Source organism: Sander vitreus, chromosome 6 (genome assembly GCF_031162955.1).
Source record: "Sander vitreus isolate 19-12246 chromosome 6, sanVit1, whole genome shotgun sequence".
In the NCBI taxonomy this organism is placed as follows: domain Eukaryota; kingdom Metazoa; phylum Chordata; class Actinopteri; order Perciformes; family Percidae; genus Sander; species Sander vitreus.
In genome coordinates this window covers 9,682,681-9,699,688 of record NC_135860.1, presented here as the reverse complement: position 1 = coordinate 9,699,688, position 17,008 = coordinate 9,682,681, and the positions used below count along the sequence as shown (strand labels likewise).

General features: G+C 41.2%; 1 protein-coding gene across 3 annotated transcripts; it reads left to right on the top strand.

The window, feature by feature from the left end:
* The first annotated feature begins 619 nt into the window (after positions 1–619).
* Positions 620–14,507, top strand: eva1ba (eva-1 homolog Ba (C. elegans)). 3 transcript variants are annotated; one of them, XM_078252420.1, is made up of 4 exons: positions 620–954; positions 11,143–11,307; positions 12,698–12,792; positions 12,912–14,507. In XM_078252420.1, the coding sequence occupies exons 3-4, from the start codon at positions 12,726–12,728 to the stop codon at positions 13,334–13,336; spliced, it is 492 nt and encodes a 163-aa protein (XP_078108546.1). In that variant the 5' UTR covers positions 620–954; positions 11,143–11,307; positions 12,698–12,725; the 3' UTR covers positions 13,337–14,507. The 3 variants fall into 3 exon arrangements, with proteins under 3 accessions (XP_078108546.1, XP_078108547.1, XP_078108548.1); XM_078252421.1 differs by lacking the exons at positions 620–954; positions 11,143–11,307 and adding an exon at positions 11,889–11,992; XM_078252422.1 differs by lacking the exons at positions 620–954; positions 11,143–11,307 and adding an exon at positions 12,026–12,557.
* The last annotated feature ends 2,501 nt before the right edge of the window (positions 14,508–17,008 follow it).

Below are 17,008 nucleotides of genomic sequence, written 5' to 3'. Positions count from 1 at the left end.
ATTTTTCACCCACACCCAACCAGAATTAATGCACTTCTGAATTTAGATGATAACATTTCCATTTTAAAGAAAGAGTTTGACCTTTCAGCTTATTAGCTTTCTTGCCAAGAGTTTAATGAAAAGATCAATACCACTCGCACATCTGCCTAGTAAATATAGGACTGCCAGTTAGCCTAGCTTAGCATAAAGACTGGAAACTGTCTAAGCTAACCAGCTGCCGGCGCAAACTTCATTTTTAGCTTATTGACAAGACTTACAAAGCAACTCACTTGTCAAAACATACACAGCTACACATCAGCTAAACATTCACAGTTGTTGTTGTTGTTTTTGTTGTTGTTGTTTTGGCTCTGTCACACTGAACTGTGCATGGAAAACCTGAGCCTGGAGTTGCTTTTTGCTTGTTTCCTTAACAACAGAGGGAACCCCCCACCCACCCCCACACACACACACACACACACACACACACACACACACACACACACACACACACACACACACACACACACACACACACACACACACACTGCTTTCCTTCCTCCCCTTTTCCCCGAGCTTGCCCTTTTTAGGCTGTTCCTCTTTTTTTCCGTCTGAAAAGGGGGATAGTATGACAGCTTTTCCTGCTTCTTGTGGATACGAGCCGGGAGAGAGAAAACTCTGTTACTCACTTCGTCTCCAACTTTGAGAGGAAGTTACCACCTCTTCCCTAGACTCTGTACACACGCTCAGGCAGACACACACACACACACACACACACACACACACACACACACACACACAAACACACACACACTCTTCAGGACTTGACCACAGCAGCAACAGGGAATCAACTGAAACAGTCAGGACTGCTCGTAATGCTGTGTTTCTTTCAAAATTCGGAGGGAAAGAAGGCTTTGCCTAAACCTTTCTGTGTGGACTGAACAGTTTCAGAGGGACAATTCTTGTCATCACAGACCGGTGAGTTTGACAGTTTATGTCAGTGTATGTACAGTACCATAGAAACCCCAGTGATCCACAGCCTCTGTCACTGTACTTCTACAATGGAGGAACTTGTTTTATAGTTAAGTGTCTGCAGTTGTAATGCTCTGCAACTCATGTGTACTAAAACTCTAGTTTAGCAGGCTTGTTTAGAGGTGCGTGTGTTTGGGAAAACTTCCATGTGCTGTAAACTTTGATATCTGGTTTCCATCGCAGAAGCTTGAGTATGTATTAACTTCACATGAATTATGAGTTCCCTCTGTGCTCGTTTATACTAATAATAAAGTGTGGGTAAATATGACAAAGAAGTGAATGGGTTTTGGTAACAACAGCAGAGTAAACACCTTGATAAAGCCCTTTGACGCATGATGTTACCTTCTGTTTACGGTAATAACTTAATTGTAGTATAGCACTACGTTTTTGTCACTGTTAGTCCAGGACTAAGATAAATATCCACATCCATCCAAGCAGTGTCAGTGAATCATAGTGTAATCCTGCTAAACGTGTGTGTTTTTAGCATGTATTTGTTGAACGTCTGTCAAAGAGGAGCTGATGCAGCACTTATATGTTACGATAGGACAGTAGAGCCTGGGTATGGCTTTCCTGTGCAGCTGCACATTATTGGCTGACCTTGTGGTGATTAATTAGTCGTCACCTTGCTACAATCAAAGCAAACATCCTGTTTCATTTTGTAGCAGACGTCATATAATAAAAGACAACTGAAGTGGGAGATGTCACAAGATCTTAAAATGAGGCATGAAAAGTGCACACATGGTGCATATGGCTCTGTTTCTTTATCAGCTGTTCCCCCTTCTTTCTTTCTTTTTTCTTTTTTTTTTTTAACATAAACTCATGGAAACAATCTTGCAGGGCAGCAGTTGACCATATGCTTCAGCTCCCATAGCTCTCACTCTCCACTGGACATTTGTGGTTAGCACCTCTTATCAGGGAGAAAGCGAGGTGAGGGAAGAGGGAGGTGATGGGCGGAGGCTGGACAGGGCTGGGTTTGCTCTTGGGCGTCTCCTTTAATTTACACAATCTAGGTGGGCAGGCAGCACTTTAGCTGTGCCTTCTCCAGTAAATCAGATAACCTTCCATAGGATGAGTGTGAATGGTTGGTTAAGTAAGTCCTTCAAGGCCAGCTGGGAAGAGTTGACTTCTGAATGACCTCTCCGAGCTATTCATGCCAGCAGACTTTCCTTTTACCCATACCCCACTGACTCATTTATCAGGCGGCCTGTCTTATCTGTCCTGAGGATGGTTGTTAACCCTATTCTATTTACCTAGAGGTCAGAGGTCAAACTCTGATTTGAACTGCTTGTCTGAACTCCCAGGGTACCAATCTGTTTGAGCTACAGATACAGAAAGTTTCAGCCTACACAAAGCTGCGATAAGTCAAGAGAAAAGAATCCCACGTAAACCTCCTTGCAAGAACACGGGTAAAATATGCTGTAATTCATAATTCTGTATATATCAATTCTGATGGAGAAAAAATATCTCCCTTAAAGCCAGAAACCAGAGAGTGTGGTGATGCCATATTGTAGAAAGCATGGAGCAACTCCATAGACAATGAATTTGGCTGATTTAGCAGGTTTACAAATTAACTTTATTTTATAGCAGTGTTGTCTTCTCAAACAAAAAAATGCATTGTTATCACAAAATAGTCCCCGAGGATGTTCTCATAGTCTTGTTTAAAGAGCAGCTCCTTAAATTTTTAGTTTCTCATTAAGTGTATTGCTTAAGGAGACACTATTATATAAAAAAAAATTTATCTTAGACTGTTGTAGACCACCGTAATAGAAATAAATGAGCGTAAGTTCAGCAATTTAGGTCTTAATACATACAGTAGTGTCTCCTATGTCCCAGTATCACTGGACAAGCAGAAACATCTGCATCAAGAGTTCACTGTTGGTTGGTCAGGTTCTGTATTATAGCATTGTGCAGAAAGCTAGTGCAAACAGAGTAAATGGAAAAGCTTTGACACGTTAATTAGAATGAGTTATGATTTCATGTTTACTCCTTTCCCCCCAAAGCTCTTCAAAGATAGCTTAACACAGTATTACTTACAGTTCAAGACTGTAGCCCACCAGTGGCTCACTTACATATCCCAGCAATCTGGGCTTTGGCAGAAAAAGTAAAATCTTTACCTTAATCACACTGACCCTAATTTACCTATGACTGTGATTGGCCTCTACTGGAGACCAAGGACGGTCATATCGTCACAGTAGAGATGAGTAAGCAAGCAAAAAGAAAGAACAAATATCAATCGCAAACACATTGTTAGGAATGAATGTATGCAAAGTGGAAATACTGTGATAGATATCATTGCACATTAATGACACGCAGCCATTCACCCAGATCAGCTTATCATCAGCTGATCTCTTTGAAGCTACCCATAACAGAGGCGATTGTTACTGCTGTTCACTGTTTACTATTGCTGCTGCTGCCTAACTTTCAGCCAATGCCTGCCATGCACTGCAAACTGGAAATGCATCCCTATGTTTTATTTTTATTTTATTGTAGGTGATTCATTAACTTTTAACTTTAACTTTAACCTTACAACTATTTCTATTTTGAGACATAAGCATATAGTAAAAAGTAGAATCCTGTTTTAGCGTTAGAACAAAGTGTCTTAAAACATGTCTTTGCTCATTTCACCATCTTCCATCATGCAGCAGCAATACCTTTTTCAAACCCTCATAAATATACAGTATTGTGATCATCAGATGGGAGAGTTTATAGATAGCAAAAGGTTTACTCAGTGCACTTTAACAAGTGGTTCTTTTTTATGTTCCTGTTCACAAACTCACAAATCACACTAGCATTAAGTAACATTTTAGACGTGTACAAGTTTTAGAGTAATATAGAAAAGGCAGTTTGATGAATGTCTCACAAATTGTGTTTAGCAAAGCTCCCAACAACCACTGATGTCTTACAGGGCTCAGGGCTTATTGCTTTCTAGCAGGAGCTTCACTGGTCCAGGCACTCCCCTGTTTAGGCTCAGGCAGATGTTTGACATACTAAGTCCAGTGGGTTTGCCTAAGCTTACACTCCTGTCTCGAACTCGGACACCCACACAGACACACACATACATGTAGCTAGATACACACATACAAAGAGGAGCAAACCAAAACTGAAACACACAAAAATGCACTTGAGCATGCACAGATGTGGTGGCCTTTTATTTTGTTTAATAAAACTGTATGTGAATAATTGGTCGAACAGGATGCAGACTAGAACTCCATGTATTTGCTACATTGTTTAAAATGGTATTAGCAAAAGAGAGTTGACCCATGATTAAGTTAGTCACAGTCTGGAGGCAGTATTCAAAAGCCAATCAAAAACAAAAACTTTCTCAGATGATTTAATGTCCTAAGAGATCAGAAGCAATGACAAAACAGCACTGAGATTTCTTTTGGAACAAAATCTCTCCCCCACCACCACAAGCTAACAACCATCACATGCCATTTCATTTCTTAGCCACAAAAAAACAAATGACAAAGCTTTCATTTTATCTCTACATCATCTTCCCATGTGATAAGGAACTTTTGAGTAGCTATTTCGGCCCTGCTCTGAAGGGAGTATTTACTTATCTCTATTGTAACAAATATGATGCCACTAATTCAAGGGAAACCATGATAGATGACAATACTGTTTTGTAATTACTAGTGGTCGCTTATAGAGACCAGTTGAAGTCATACAGGCCTTTTAAATAGCTGAAAACAGCAGCCTTCACTTTTACTACACAATCTTAGTTCCTGTCACAACAACATTTTCTGAACCTACTAATCTTGTGGAGCCGCACCATGTTCATGAGCTGTATAGAAAAAATGCTACGGACCCAATCATATAAAGGGCAAACACGTGTTTTGTGTCACAGAATAATCCGTTGGGTCCATGTAATTGATACAGTATGTGGTGTTGGCTTGCTGCTGGATGGTGGCCCAGATCGATGAAAAGGGTGAGATCATGGCTCTATTTTTGGAGCTCTGAGTTAAGGATGATCTAAAGCCCACTGCTTTAGAGAATCATGGAGGAATGTTCATATGAATCAATTTCAACATACAGGAACATACACAGACAACCAGTAACTGCCAACACACATGCACACACCAATAAACCCTGTCAGCAAACACACTCACACACACAGATGTGGTTGTTTCCAATGTGGCTTCCTTGTGCCATGAGCGCTGCTTGATATGCTTGATTGGTACCGTGATAACGTCAGTAGGAAGATGTTACATGGGATATCTCTTCTTTATTTACATAGTCAAGCATTCTGTCTCTGCCTCACATCAGGAACACATCTGGGTGCTATTAACCACTTGCCCTAACCCCCAGCTCAGTCCCACATCTCTATTACCCTCCCATTACCTGCCTTAGCCCACGAAATATGCTCTTCACAGGACAAGCAGTGCACTGTGGGTCACGTTTTATAACATGAGGATACACAGGGATTCATTACAGCAAGGGTTGCAGTTACTCTGAGCTAAGCTGGCGTCACATTGGTATACAGAGTCATGTTAAATTTACAACCCTATCCGTGTCTAAAGTCAAATAATAACTTGCTGACAATGCTCGACTGGTTTTATTCTGTGTTTACTCCTGGAAAGGTTTTTGTCCTTGAAAGCAAAGCTGTTGTTCATTGAGTGCATGTCAAATAAAGTGCATGCCCAAAGCCAAATACATTAGCACATGACTAAACAAAGCTTTCTTTCAGCTCCATGTCAAACACTAACCCATATTCAAGACATTTGGATATAAGAACAAATTGTCTAATGGAAGAACAATGTCAAAGTTTGAATGCTGCACAAACAACACATGTTTAGATCTAAATGTATTTACATTTAAGACCCACTCAAAAGGAAATAAAAGTTTAATAAAAGTTGAGCAAATTCTAACTTCACCTTCACTGGAGCTGTTTGTCTCTGCAGCTGGCAGCACACTGTAGTTCAGACTAGGGTCAAATATGAGTAAAAATGTGTTGGATTGTTTGTTTTTTACCTACACAAAGGGTTTGATGGGTGGGTGGCTTTAACATCAGGATCATTTAGTGTCATAGTCTCTGAAACTAAAGTCCAATATATGCTGTCTCAGAAGTGCTTTCTACGGATCACACAGTTCTCATCAGGAGATGTAGATGCAGATTTAGGACTTTGTGTCCTTGTAATGAATACCAGTTTACAGTAAGACTTGTTCTTTGCTTGTCATTATTAGGAGAAATCCCTGTGTTTCATTGGTAAGTGAGCAAACTCCATCTGCTGATGAAGACAGTGCGATATGGTCAAAAGCTCCGCAACAAGCGGGTGACAGTACCTTGGTTTGAGAATGTTTTTTCAAATGTTGTCTCTTAGGTCAAGTATGAACAGGCAGGAATTTAAACAGGCAGGGTCCTCGTCACCCAATTTTTGTAACCTTTTTCTGAAGAGAGGGGAGATGTGCAACTGAAATGGGTATCAAGAACTGGACAATATGTGGCAGAAATCTGCTCAGTTGTCTTCTGCTTCTTATCCTCCCTATTGAGTGTAGCCACTTTAACTTGGCTCATTTAACAGAATAAAACAAACTCTACAGGTATTTGCAAATACTCTCTGACCCAGGTCCGTTTGAGGTCATCCTCACCTGGTGCTCCACATCTGTGTCCTGATGGCAACCACATGCCTGTTCTGTTTCCAAATGCAACAGTTTTCCTCTAAAGCCTACTACACACAGAGCCGATAATCGGCCGTTGGACAGTCTGGCGAGGTCAGTGACTCGAGTCTGTTCGGTGTGTTCCGTGCCGTCGTCCGTCCGAGGGGCCGTCGGCCTTCATTTTGGCCAATTTGACATGTATAATCGGCGCGGCGGGCGCTACCGGCAGTTGGACTCAAATGACCCATCTGATTGGTAGAGTGCTAACCCGGAAAAGGGGAGCGGAATGAGCGTGACTAGAGTCTCTCAAAATCTGACGAAAATCTTTTAAACTGACCTTTGTCGATCTGAAATGAAGACAGATTCAGCAACTGCACGGCCTATTTCTCGCTTAAAATGTTTTCAGAAACACGTTTTGGTGAACTATTTTAGTACAATATGAGATCGTATTCTGAACAAGCCGCCATGACAGTCTGTCTTTGAATTTCCGGAGAAACCAGACCCACGTGACGCGTTCGTCCAATCAGCTGCCGGTTTTAATTTTTGGGCGACAATGCAGATTAGCGCCACCTGCTGTTATGGAGACGTATTACTTCTCGTCGCTTTGGTTTGTCCCGAGGCACTTTTTTGACCAACTCGGGTAGACTGATCAGTCCAACTGCCTTTTCTGCCGAGGGTCAGCCGTCTGGTCTGTGTGTCTGGGCCTTTAGTCAGATACTCTGGCAGGCCTTGACAAGGAGGAAGCAGCACTAACGGTTTGCACAGCTTGAAACCCAAGATCTTCATGTCAAGAGGAACTGGGAAGAAATACACTCTTACTGTCTGCAGAAATGTCCTTTGCAACCTTCTTGGATGTGAAGAAAACTCGCTGCGGTTTCCACAAGAAATTATCTTCATCCTGTGGACCCTCATGAATGCTTTTACAGACACTGTGAAAAGAGATCTCCGTTTGGACAATGTTTCTGTTTACAGAGGGGAAAGTAATGGCCTGCACCTCTGCTGTTTGGGGGAGAGCTTGACGTTCCATCATGTTTCAGTACTTGGAGATCGTTTTCTGGCTTGATTACATGTATGTGACAAATGGTTTGTAGAGACATCCAGCAGATACTTTTGAGACTATTTGGCAGTTTAATGGTTGCTGTTAACCTTTCATCAGCTACTGAAACAATCTCTTCATCAGTGAGAGAATAACTGAGCCAAGACCTTGCTTTGATTCGGTATATTTATTTAAGGGGAACATGCAGAGTTTTAGAATGTGCTTTGCAAGCTGAAAATAGCAAACAAATTACCCGGATTGGCTTGTTTGATGCTGTGCACAGTCAAGTCCAGACTGTTCTTCTTTTTAGTAGCAGCCACAGAATCAAAGCAGGAACGTTTTAATGAACATAATCAAGAGCAAAGACACTATGATCCTATAAATTCTAATGGCAGCTTCTGTGATCTCCCCTTAAAAGAGAGAGTCTGCGTGTGGATTTGAAGTGTAAAAACAATGAAATGTGATTAAATTCAAATCTGGTTATTTTCATTTTGTGAAGCTTCATCGCAGGCGAACCACAGAAAGATCATCCGTTGTGCCAAAAATTGTTGCAGCTGCAGTGAAATTCTAGGTATTAAAAATATGTTGTTCCCGCTGCGGTTCAGCGTGTGTCATTACTATGAGGAAATAACACCGACTCGCTCCCTTGTGTAATCTGACCTTTTCATCTTCTGTGTATAAATCAAATGAGGCTTGACTCCCTGCATAAATTCCACTGAAGGGTTATGACTTTGATTTCTTCATCATGGAAGAAGAGTTGTGGTTGGATGGTTTATGAAACAAGTATTATTGGTGAAATATCTGGGGAAAAGTGCATCTATTCTCTGACTTTTGCTTTGGAGGTCTGCCCTTGTTAGGGAGGCTGGTAATGAATCAGCCAGTTGACATCTGTGTACAGAAGACAGCTCAGTCATTCTGTCTTCATATAGTTATCCTAGACAATGGCAGTGTTGCTGAAGGAGGGCTTTGACCTGGATGTTGTCCCCTGAGGAAAGGGACAAACCCTGTGGGAAGGAAGGGCTATTGTGGTTATCTCCAAATGGATGACAACAAAAATATCACACTACATGATGGTTTGGAGTTTTTCATCCACTCCAGCTCCTCCATCCAAATCAAAGCAAACAATGCTCAGTCAGAAATAGTGTTTGACCTCTTTTTAGGCCACCACACCACACCATAACATGTTTATGGCTGGCTTCAGTCTGAACACATTTTCTGCTGTGACCTTATAAATATAAAGATCTCATCACTGACTGACTTTGAGAAAGACTTAGCTGAGCCATACTTTATGATTCATTACTGGTATTACATTTTGTTTAAATTTAATATGAGATAAAGAGACGTAGACATAGGTTTCCCACACAATTTAAGCCATGTCAGGATGGGTTACGTGATGATAGTCAGCAGCGTGCAACAGACTCAGGAAGGGGATGCCTCGGTGTTTGACCTCAGGACATGACGCCAGGAAAGACAAATAATAAGCTAGCAGGGACAAAAAATAAGACTAAACATTAACGTCACAGGAGCTCAGACGTGTCTACTCTGGTTTGGCAAGATCATTGGAAAATTACATTTTAGCTGTCTTATCTTTTGTTTCACGCAGTCAACATATGATTGTTTGCCTCACAATAACACCATATGGAGTCTCGATTCTTGACATATTCTCACTTCTATAGCAGAGCAGTTGGTGTGAATGCTCCCACCAGTCGGCACTCCCCAGTATAGAGTGTGAGAAGTGAAGAGAGAAGCTTTGTTTGTTTGTTTGTTATATTTATTTGATTTTTGCCAAAGAAGATGGTTCAAGCCAAAGTTAAAAAACATGTCAAAATCTCATAGTTGGTTTGTTCTGTTTGCTTTTTTGAATTAAGCCGTCATGGTTGGTGTTAACATTTGATTACGTCAGGAGCCATAATTTGAGGACTTGCTCTCATTCATAATATTTACCAGGCAGTTTATAATGCAACTTAAGCTTGAGTAAAACCTGATGGGACAAAATGATACATCAAATTGCAAATGCATGACTCCTTTGTTATTAGGGTCTCATTTTCAAGGCTGTAGGGTAAGGCAACATCTGCAATAGAACAGCAAAGTGGGTCACTTGGAGAAAAATGACTGTTGAGTCATGGGAGGGCTGGGGAGGAGATCTGTTAATAATTTCCTTCTTGAGGTAAAACAAAAACACAACAAAACAACAGGGCAGGGTAATTAGTGTTTAGATAGGCTTTAAACAGGTCTCCAGTTGTCATTAACCACCAGTAACAAATGCCTGAGTGCTGATGAAGCTCAGGTTTGCTGCATTCCAGTGTGAGAAGAGGCCAGTTACTGTACTGTAGGTGTCCAATCATTACCTTGGACTTTGGCTTAAGGTACGGCTGTAGTCACTCGAGCCGTTCACTTTATTACCCTTGAGACAAAAACAAAATATATCATTGAAAGCCCATGCTCTCTGGCTCTGCTTAGATAATGATGAATAGATTCCATTAGTAGGGAGGAATTAGGCTCTGCGGGAGCGAGGAGATGAACATGTTCATAATTGAAAAGAAAGGAAGGAAGGAAGGAAGCTCGACAGGAAGACAGCGCGTAGGTCCATACCTATTCGCACTGCAGAAACAAGAGGCCCATCGTCTCGCTCCCGTGGAGACCGAGGGGGTGGCCTGGAAAGCATGTTGCCATAGTGACCGCTCTGTCACTCAGCCCTAAGCGCTGTCTCGGTCAGGCGCTCTGTAGTGTACATAGGATCTGCCAAGAGTCAGCAAGATCAAAATCTGCCCTGGAAAGCACAGAGGCTCTGTTAAACCAACTACGGCTGGCACATGAGCTTTTTCCTAAACAGGGCTACACGTTAGAAAACTTCACAGCGCAGCATTTTTCACAGCCCTTGTTCCCCACCTGGCATGTAAAGCACTAACCCCAAGCTCATTATAGGCCTTTTACTGAGTAAAGGAAAGTGATTCTGGGACTCATGTTGAAGTCTCACTGAATTTTGAATTCTCATCACTTTTTGTGTGAGAAGAACATATACATGTAAACTACAATGGCATTGCAGCTATTGTGCAATTTCTTTCCAATTTTCAAAAGGGGATAAAACTGTTTTTGCATTATAGTAAAATAATAAGCATTATAATCTCCCTAAATGTAGGATTTGTGGCAGATCTGTTGTATTGGATTGCATTAAACTGTATAGTATACCTTATACAGTGGCCAGGGTTAGGTGTACATTCCTGTGTTTTTTACTCTGTGGCTTAAGACATCAGAGTTGAACCAGTGAAAACTGAAAATGCCTGCCTCTAGGCTCTTGCTGGACCGTGTATCCTGCAATAGGCCTGTCATTGTTTGCATTGCAGACGCCTCACTGATTTTGGATCTAATGTGCCTTGACGTGTGTGTGTGTGTGTGTGTGTGTGTGTGTGTGTGTGTGTGTGTGTGTGTGTGTGTGTGTGTGTGTGTGTGTGTGTGTGGGTGGGTGTCTGTGTCTGTGTCTGTGTTTGCTCTTTTCTCAGGATGGCCAAACGAACTGTTTAGACTGAGGACCAAAGATCACAGGCCCTGATCCAACGTCAGAGGGGAGAAAGCGAGAGAAGCGTGATCATTTCGCTTCCATTTTCCAACTTCTCATTAAAACTATGAGCTGGGACTGAGGACGTGCTTCATAGTTTCATTTTGTGGTAAGTTTTATATGTGTACTCCACTTTTCTGTTTACTTATGCTTTTACAGAAGAGAATGTTTGCTGTTTTAAAGTTCATTAGTAAACCACATTACATATGGTTTACATGTGTGTGGTTTTATGCTTGAATTTTACTAAAAGCTACATCGTCAAATGAGCACAAATGCTGCATAAATCAATCTTCACATCATGACACAAATCAGGCACTGGTGCTATCAGTGGGTGCAATTTGGAGGTAAATACAAACAAAAACATGTGGATTGTGCAATTTGAGGACATCCATATGATCCGTGTGTAGGCTTAGTGACATGTGGTTCGACTTAGAGAAAAGTGTGCACACGTAAGCGTGGGATGGCTTCAGAGTTCATCGTCATTTCACATGAACAGGGATTTTTTTTTTCCACAGCCAGCCACAACACAAAGCACATACTAAAGGGTAATGGAGCTAATATTTAGCTGGAAGGATTAAAGGCACCTCCTTTTGTTTTGAATTGGTCTCTCTCCTCTGTTGCCATCAACACTCTTATGTGTCTCATGGTGCAACACCATGATGTCATCATGGAAAATGTTCACAAAATGGCAAAGCAGAGGAAAAAAGTCAGAGTCAGCAGGAAAGGGCTGCAGGGTGGAGAAGAGAGGAGCTGAGGAAGGTTGACGGAGGAAATACAGAAAGACCCAGCAGCAGGTTCGATAGTCCATGCATTTTTTACAGATGAGAAACAAGCTTGTATCTCCTGAAGAAAAAATATATACTGAGGAGGTAGCATGAAGGTGACACAGAAGATGTAGATATTTACTGAAAACAAAAAAATCAGATCGCAAAGGAGAATGAACCTGAACTGTTTTTGTATCTGGTGCACTGCTCCACAGGTTTTACTTTGACTTGTGAGTGTTAGGAGCCACAGCGGCACACAGGAATGGTTAAAAACACAATGGAGCTCCTCAGACTGACAGGATGTCAGGAGGACGGACAGCTTAAATATCAGGGACACAAAATTCGATCAAAATTGATCTGAGAGTCCCATCAGGCAGGAAGGAGTCCTTAGTGGCTACTTGGAAAATTGACTCTTGACCTCCTTTAAAGAGAGCTGTCATAGATCAGAGAGAATGGAAGAGGCAGAGTGCCATGTGCCAAATGTGTTATGATGATCCCAGATGAAGCCAGTACTTTAGGACTACACAGAGGAGCTTTTGTTTGACACTTGGAGGCCTCATCCCACCCACTCGAAGGCATATAAAGAAGTACCGTGGTCAGTGGGTTTGACATTCAGGCGCTGCACAGAATGTGACACTGGAGGAAGGGTGCTTGGAAAACATTTCAAAGACTTTTAGCACCTGGAAGAGTATTATACGCCAAAGTCAGATGTGTCATATGTTTGTTGTTTTTCAGGTGTGAGGAAATCAAAGTCAAGCTCACCATGGATGTGAAGAAAAAAGAAATGGACCTCCTGAGCAACAGCATAGCTGCATATGCACACATCAAAGGTACGTCACACCGCAGCCCAGCACAATACCTACATCTCCATGTTAGTGATCTCTATCCAAAAAAAAAAAATCAAGTAACATTTTACTCCATCTGACAACCATTTATTTCCTTTCCTCAGCTAACCCAGAGAGCTTTGGCCTTTACTTTGTGCTTGGAGTGTGTTTCGGCCTGGTGCTGACGCTCTGCCTCCTGGTCATCCGCATCTCCTGCAAGCCGCGGACCAACGTCGCCCCCTCCACGCCGGAGAAGAAACACTTAAAGGACATCAGCGATGAGGACGAGGAGAGTGAGGACGATGACGATGAAGATGGGGATGATGTAGAGGCACCTATCCCTTTGCCCAGCACAGAAATCCCTGTTGGTAATCATACCAGCCAATCAGATGGGACACTGAGTGTGAACGTATTTACTTCAGCTGAGGAGCTGGAACGGGCACAGCGACTGGAGGAGAGGGAGCGCATCATACGTGAGATCTGGAGGAATGGCCAGCCTGATATCCTGGGGTCAGGAACAGGGACTATTGGAAGAGTGCATTACTACTAAGATACACAAGGCTTCAGGGGAAACACTCTGAGCTCTGTGAAGGACAGACAAGGCCGGATGTCCCTGAAGCCTGTGAGACTTGTGTTAAATACAAAGCAACATGATGGAAACAGGACAGCAGTGATGTGACACATTGATATGCAAAAATACTCAGCTCTGACACAGCTGAACTATGTGATATTGCACTTCCCATGTAGCAATGCTATGCGACTACATGCAATTTAAACAAAGAGGTGTTTCAAAGACTGATTAATCCATATGGAAAAGATGCAGTATGAATGTGGGAGCTGATGGACACTTGAAGTAATCAAGTCTATTGGTGCTTAATGACAAAAATGCACACAACTTGGTTAATGCATGTAGTATTTGGAAAATGAAAGCATATAAGGACAATGTATGTACTGTATTTTGTAATGAAGATTAATTGTGTGCAGTGAGGACAATTGTCCTCTAGACTGGTAAGTTTGTGGGGAAAAGAAAACAATCTCAGCAGTACTGTTAAAGGAAATTACATTGTTTGAACAAGCATATATCAATCAATTTGGGGGGTCAGATTCGGAGTATAACGTAAAAACAATTCAAATTGGAGTCTTTAATTTCTCCATGCCTGTTGTTTTCAGGGATAATTCCACCAAAGGAAATGACAGAATTAAAGTATTACGCTGAAATTATTTGCTGTTGTTTCTCTGTCAGACAAATACAGAGCTCATTTTCTGTGTACCTTTGGGCCATGGATTTATAAGATAAGAGAGAGAGAGAGAGAGAGAGAGAGAGAGAGAGAGAGAGAGAGAGAGAGAGAGAGAGAGAGAGAGAGAATTGACTGATGGAAAGGTCATTTTTTGTAATTTGTTATTTCTGCTTAATGTCTCTGGTATGTGCCTTAAAAGGTCAGAAATACAGGACAATTATGGGAACAAGGCTCTTGTGGAGTCAACATTAGGTTTGAAAGAGTAGATGTTCTGATAACAGAGAGAATGGGATAAGTTAGAATGAAATTGATTTCCTTTCCTCTTTAAATGAAAAAAAAGAAAAAAAGAACTTGAACATGAACACAGTCTGAATGCTGGTTCAGGTAGACCAGATTAGCTTCTTTTTAACCAAGGGCTATTTTCACAAAAGAGGGGACCCCATTATGTAGCCTGTGTCCTGTTTGGAATAATTTGGTAGCCTAATTTTTATACACTTCTGTAGTCTTATGTAAAAGAACACAACAAAACGTATTAGAAATATAATAGACATGTATAAAACAGAATTGCAAGAGCTAGATAGAATGTAGCTAGGCTAACCTATGAACTATTATTTAAAAATGAAAATATTGTTTGCTGAACTTTGAAGTCTTTTGAAAAATGAATGAATCTGAAATCTCCATGGCCCCCTAGCAGAGTGCCACACAGACCCCACTTTGAGAATCACGGTAGACAACTCGGTACCGACGGCTGTAACGTAGCCTACAGTATAACAAGCGCACCCTTGTGCACCGTGAGTCCATTTAACCTGTCACCTGGCTCACTCGTTTGCTGCTGCTACATGCTGCTCCGGTAGTATATTTACTAGACAAACTTGTCGGCTAAAAGTCAAACCATGTATGCTATTTAAGGACGGTTTTGGGGATTAAAAAAAATCATAAAAGCGTCGCTCGTCCCCAGCTGTCCACACACACAACTTGAAGCCTATTAGTTTTGCTTCACCTGCATCTCCTCACCGTCACCGAGGTAAGTGCTAGCTGCTAATTCTAACACATTGTAAAGGATGTCAGCAGAGCGGAGCAATGTTGCTGGCTAAAAGCAATGTTTTTAGCCAGGCTAGCGGCGAGGCAGTTGGTCAATCTTTGATTCAGATTGTAATATCTCAACAACTAACGTTATTTCATGGATTGCTATAACATTTTGTGCAGCCATTCATCAAATCAAGTCAAGTGAAGTCAAGTCAGCTTTATTGTCAATTTCTTCACATATACTAGACATGGTCTCCAAAGGGTTAATCCTACAGACTTTGGACCACCAAGAGGTTGACATTTTTGTTTTTGAGTAACATCTGATGAATTGCGATGACATTTGGTGCAGATTTTCAAGGATCCTAGGTAATACATTTCTTTATCCTCGACTTTCTTGACTCCTTGACTTTTCATCTATTCTAGCGCCACCAGCAGTTCAAATTCTTCACTTATCCAGTGAAAAATCTCAACATCTAGCCACCTGAATACATTGGCACAGACATTCCTGGTTTCCAGAGGATGCATCCCAAGGACTGAGTGATCCCCTGACTTTCCCTTTAGTGCCACCAGACGTTTTTAGTGAAATATTTCAACATATTTTTTTTTATTTTTATTTTTTTTTATTTAGTGCCACCATAGATTGTCATTTTTGGCTCTAAGTGAAATGTCTGCACCATTATTGGATGAAACATTCATGTTCTCCACAGCATGCATTGCAGTAACTTTAGTGTTTCCCTGACTTTTCAACATTCAGATTTTTCCAATTCTTCGATTTACAACCAAATACCTGAGAAACTAATGACATTACCATCAGCCTCAGCTGTGTTTTGAGTTCAGTGCTACATAGCCAATGTTAGCGTACATGCTAAACTAATATAGTATAGTAAATATTGCAAAACATGAGGACATTAGCATTTAGCTCAAAGAACTTAGTAAAAAGTTGCTAGCGTTGCTAGGTTAAATTGTGTCTTTTGAACCTGCTGTCATTTTTGCATGTCTTGGAGTCTGCTGGCTGATTACTTCTTCTCTTATGCTGTTGATATTTGTCTGCTGGCTGAATTTGCTCGTAAGCTGTTAGTATGCTGGCTGCTAATGTCTTCTCTTATGCTGCTGAAATCTGTTCTCGTGCTTTTGATATGTGCTGACTGCCAATTTTTGCTCTTATGCGGTTGATAACTATGTGCAGTGTGTTTGCATTGGTAGTAATTGTGAATGACTACATTTCTTTCGTGTTGTGGCAAAGTGTTATATGATGCTTTTTATAGGGAGCTCATTTGGTTTTGCGGCATGTTTCCTTCTATGTTGTAACTGTTTTGCAGAGTGGCCTATGGTTTGTATACTGGCTTCTGGTATGTAAACATGACTGCCTATTTACTTAATTATTTCACTGTAATATTGGCTTCATGAGAAACACAGAATGGCATTTGTCACGCACAACAGTCATTTTCACATTTCGTCATATTTGGCTTCGGTAAAGAAGTGTTTCAGTTCTCAGTTTGCTAGATTGTATATTCCCTGACTGGAGGTGTTTTGTTAGGAATGGCCACACAGGAACCAGGTGCTCACTAGATAGTATATTCCCTTCATTGTCTGTGGTGTCTTACAGGGGAATAGAGCTCAACAGTGACCGCCCACTTTTTAAACACCTCTGGTTTCCAGAACAGTTTTTCCCCGTTCAATTTCTCCATTGATGTTTTATTAAATGCTTATATAAAGAGTTTTAAGGCTGGAACCAAGCCAACCAGCTCCGAGATGAATCGTGACCATAAAACATTTGATTCGGCGCAAAATAACATTTTGAAAACGAGAAAAATGGCAAAGGTACAAGACTGTGTACATAAAATATCCTAGACTTCAATGGTAGGGGTGGGGGGGATATATAGCCTATATAAAAGATATTTTTCGTGGCAATACTGTATCTATACGCAGACGGCAAGTATTGATCTATTATTATGTAT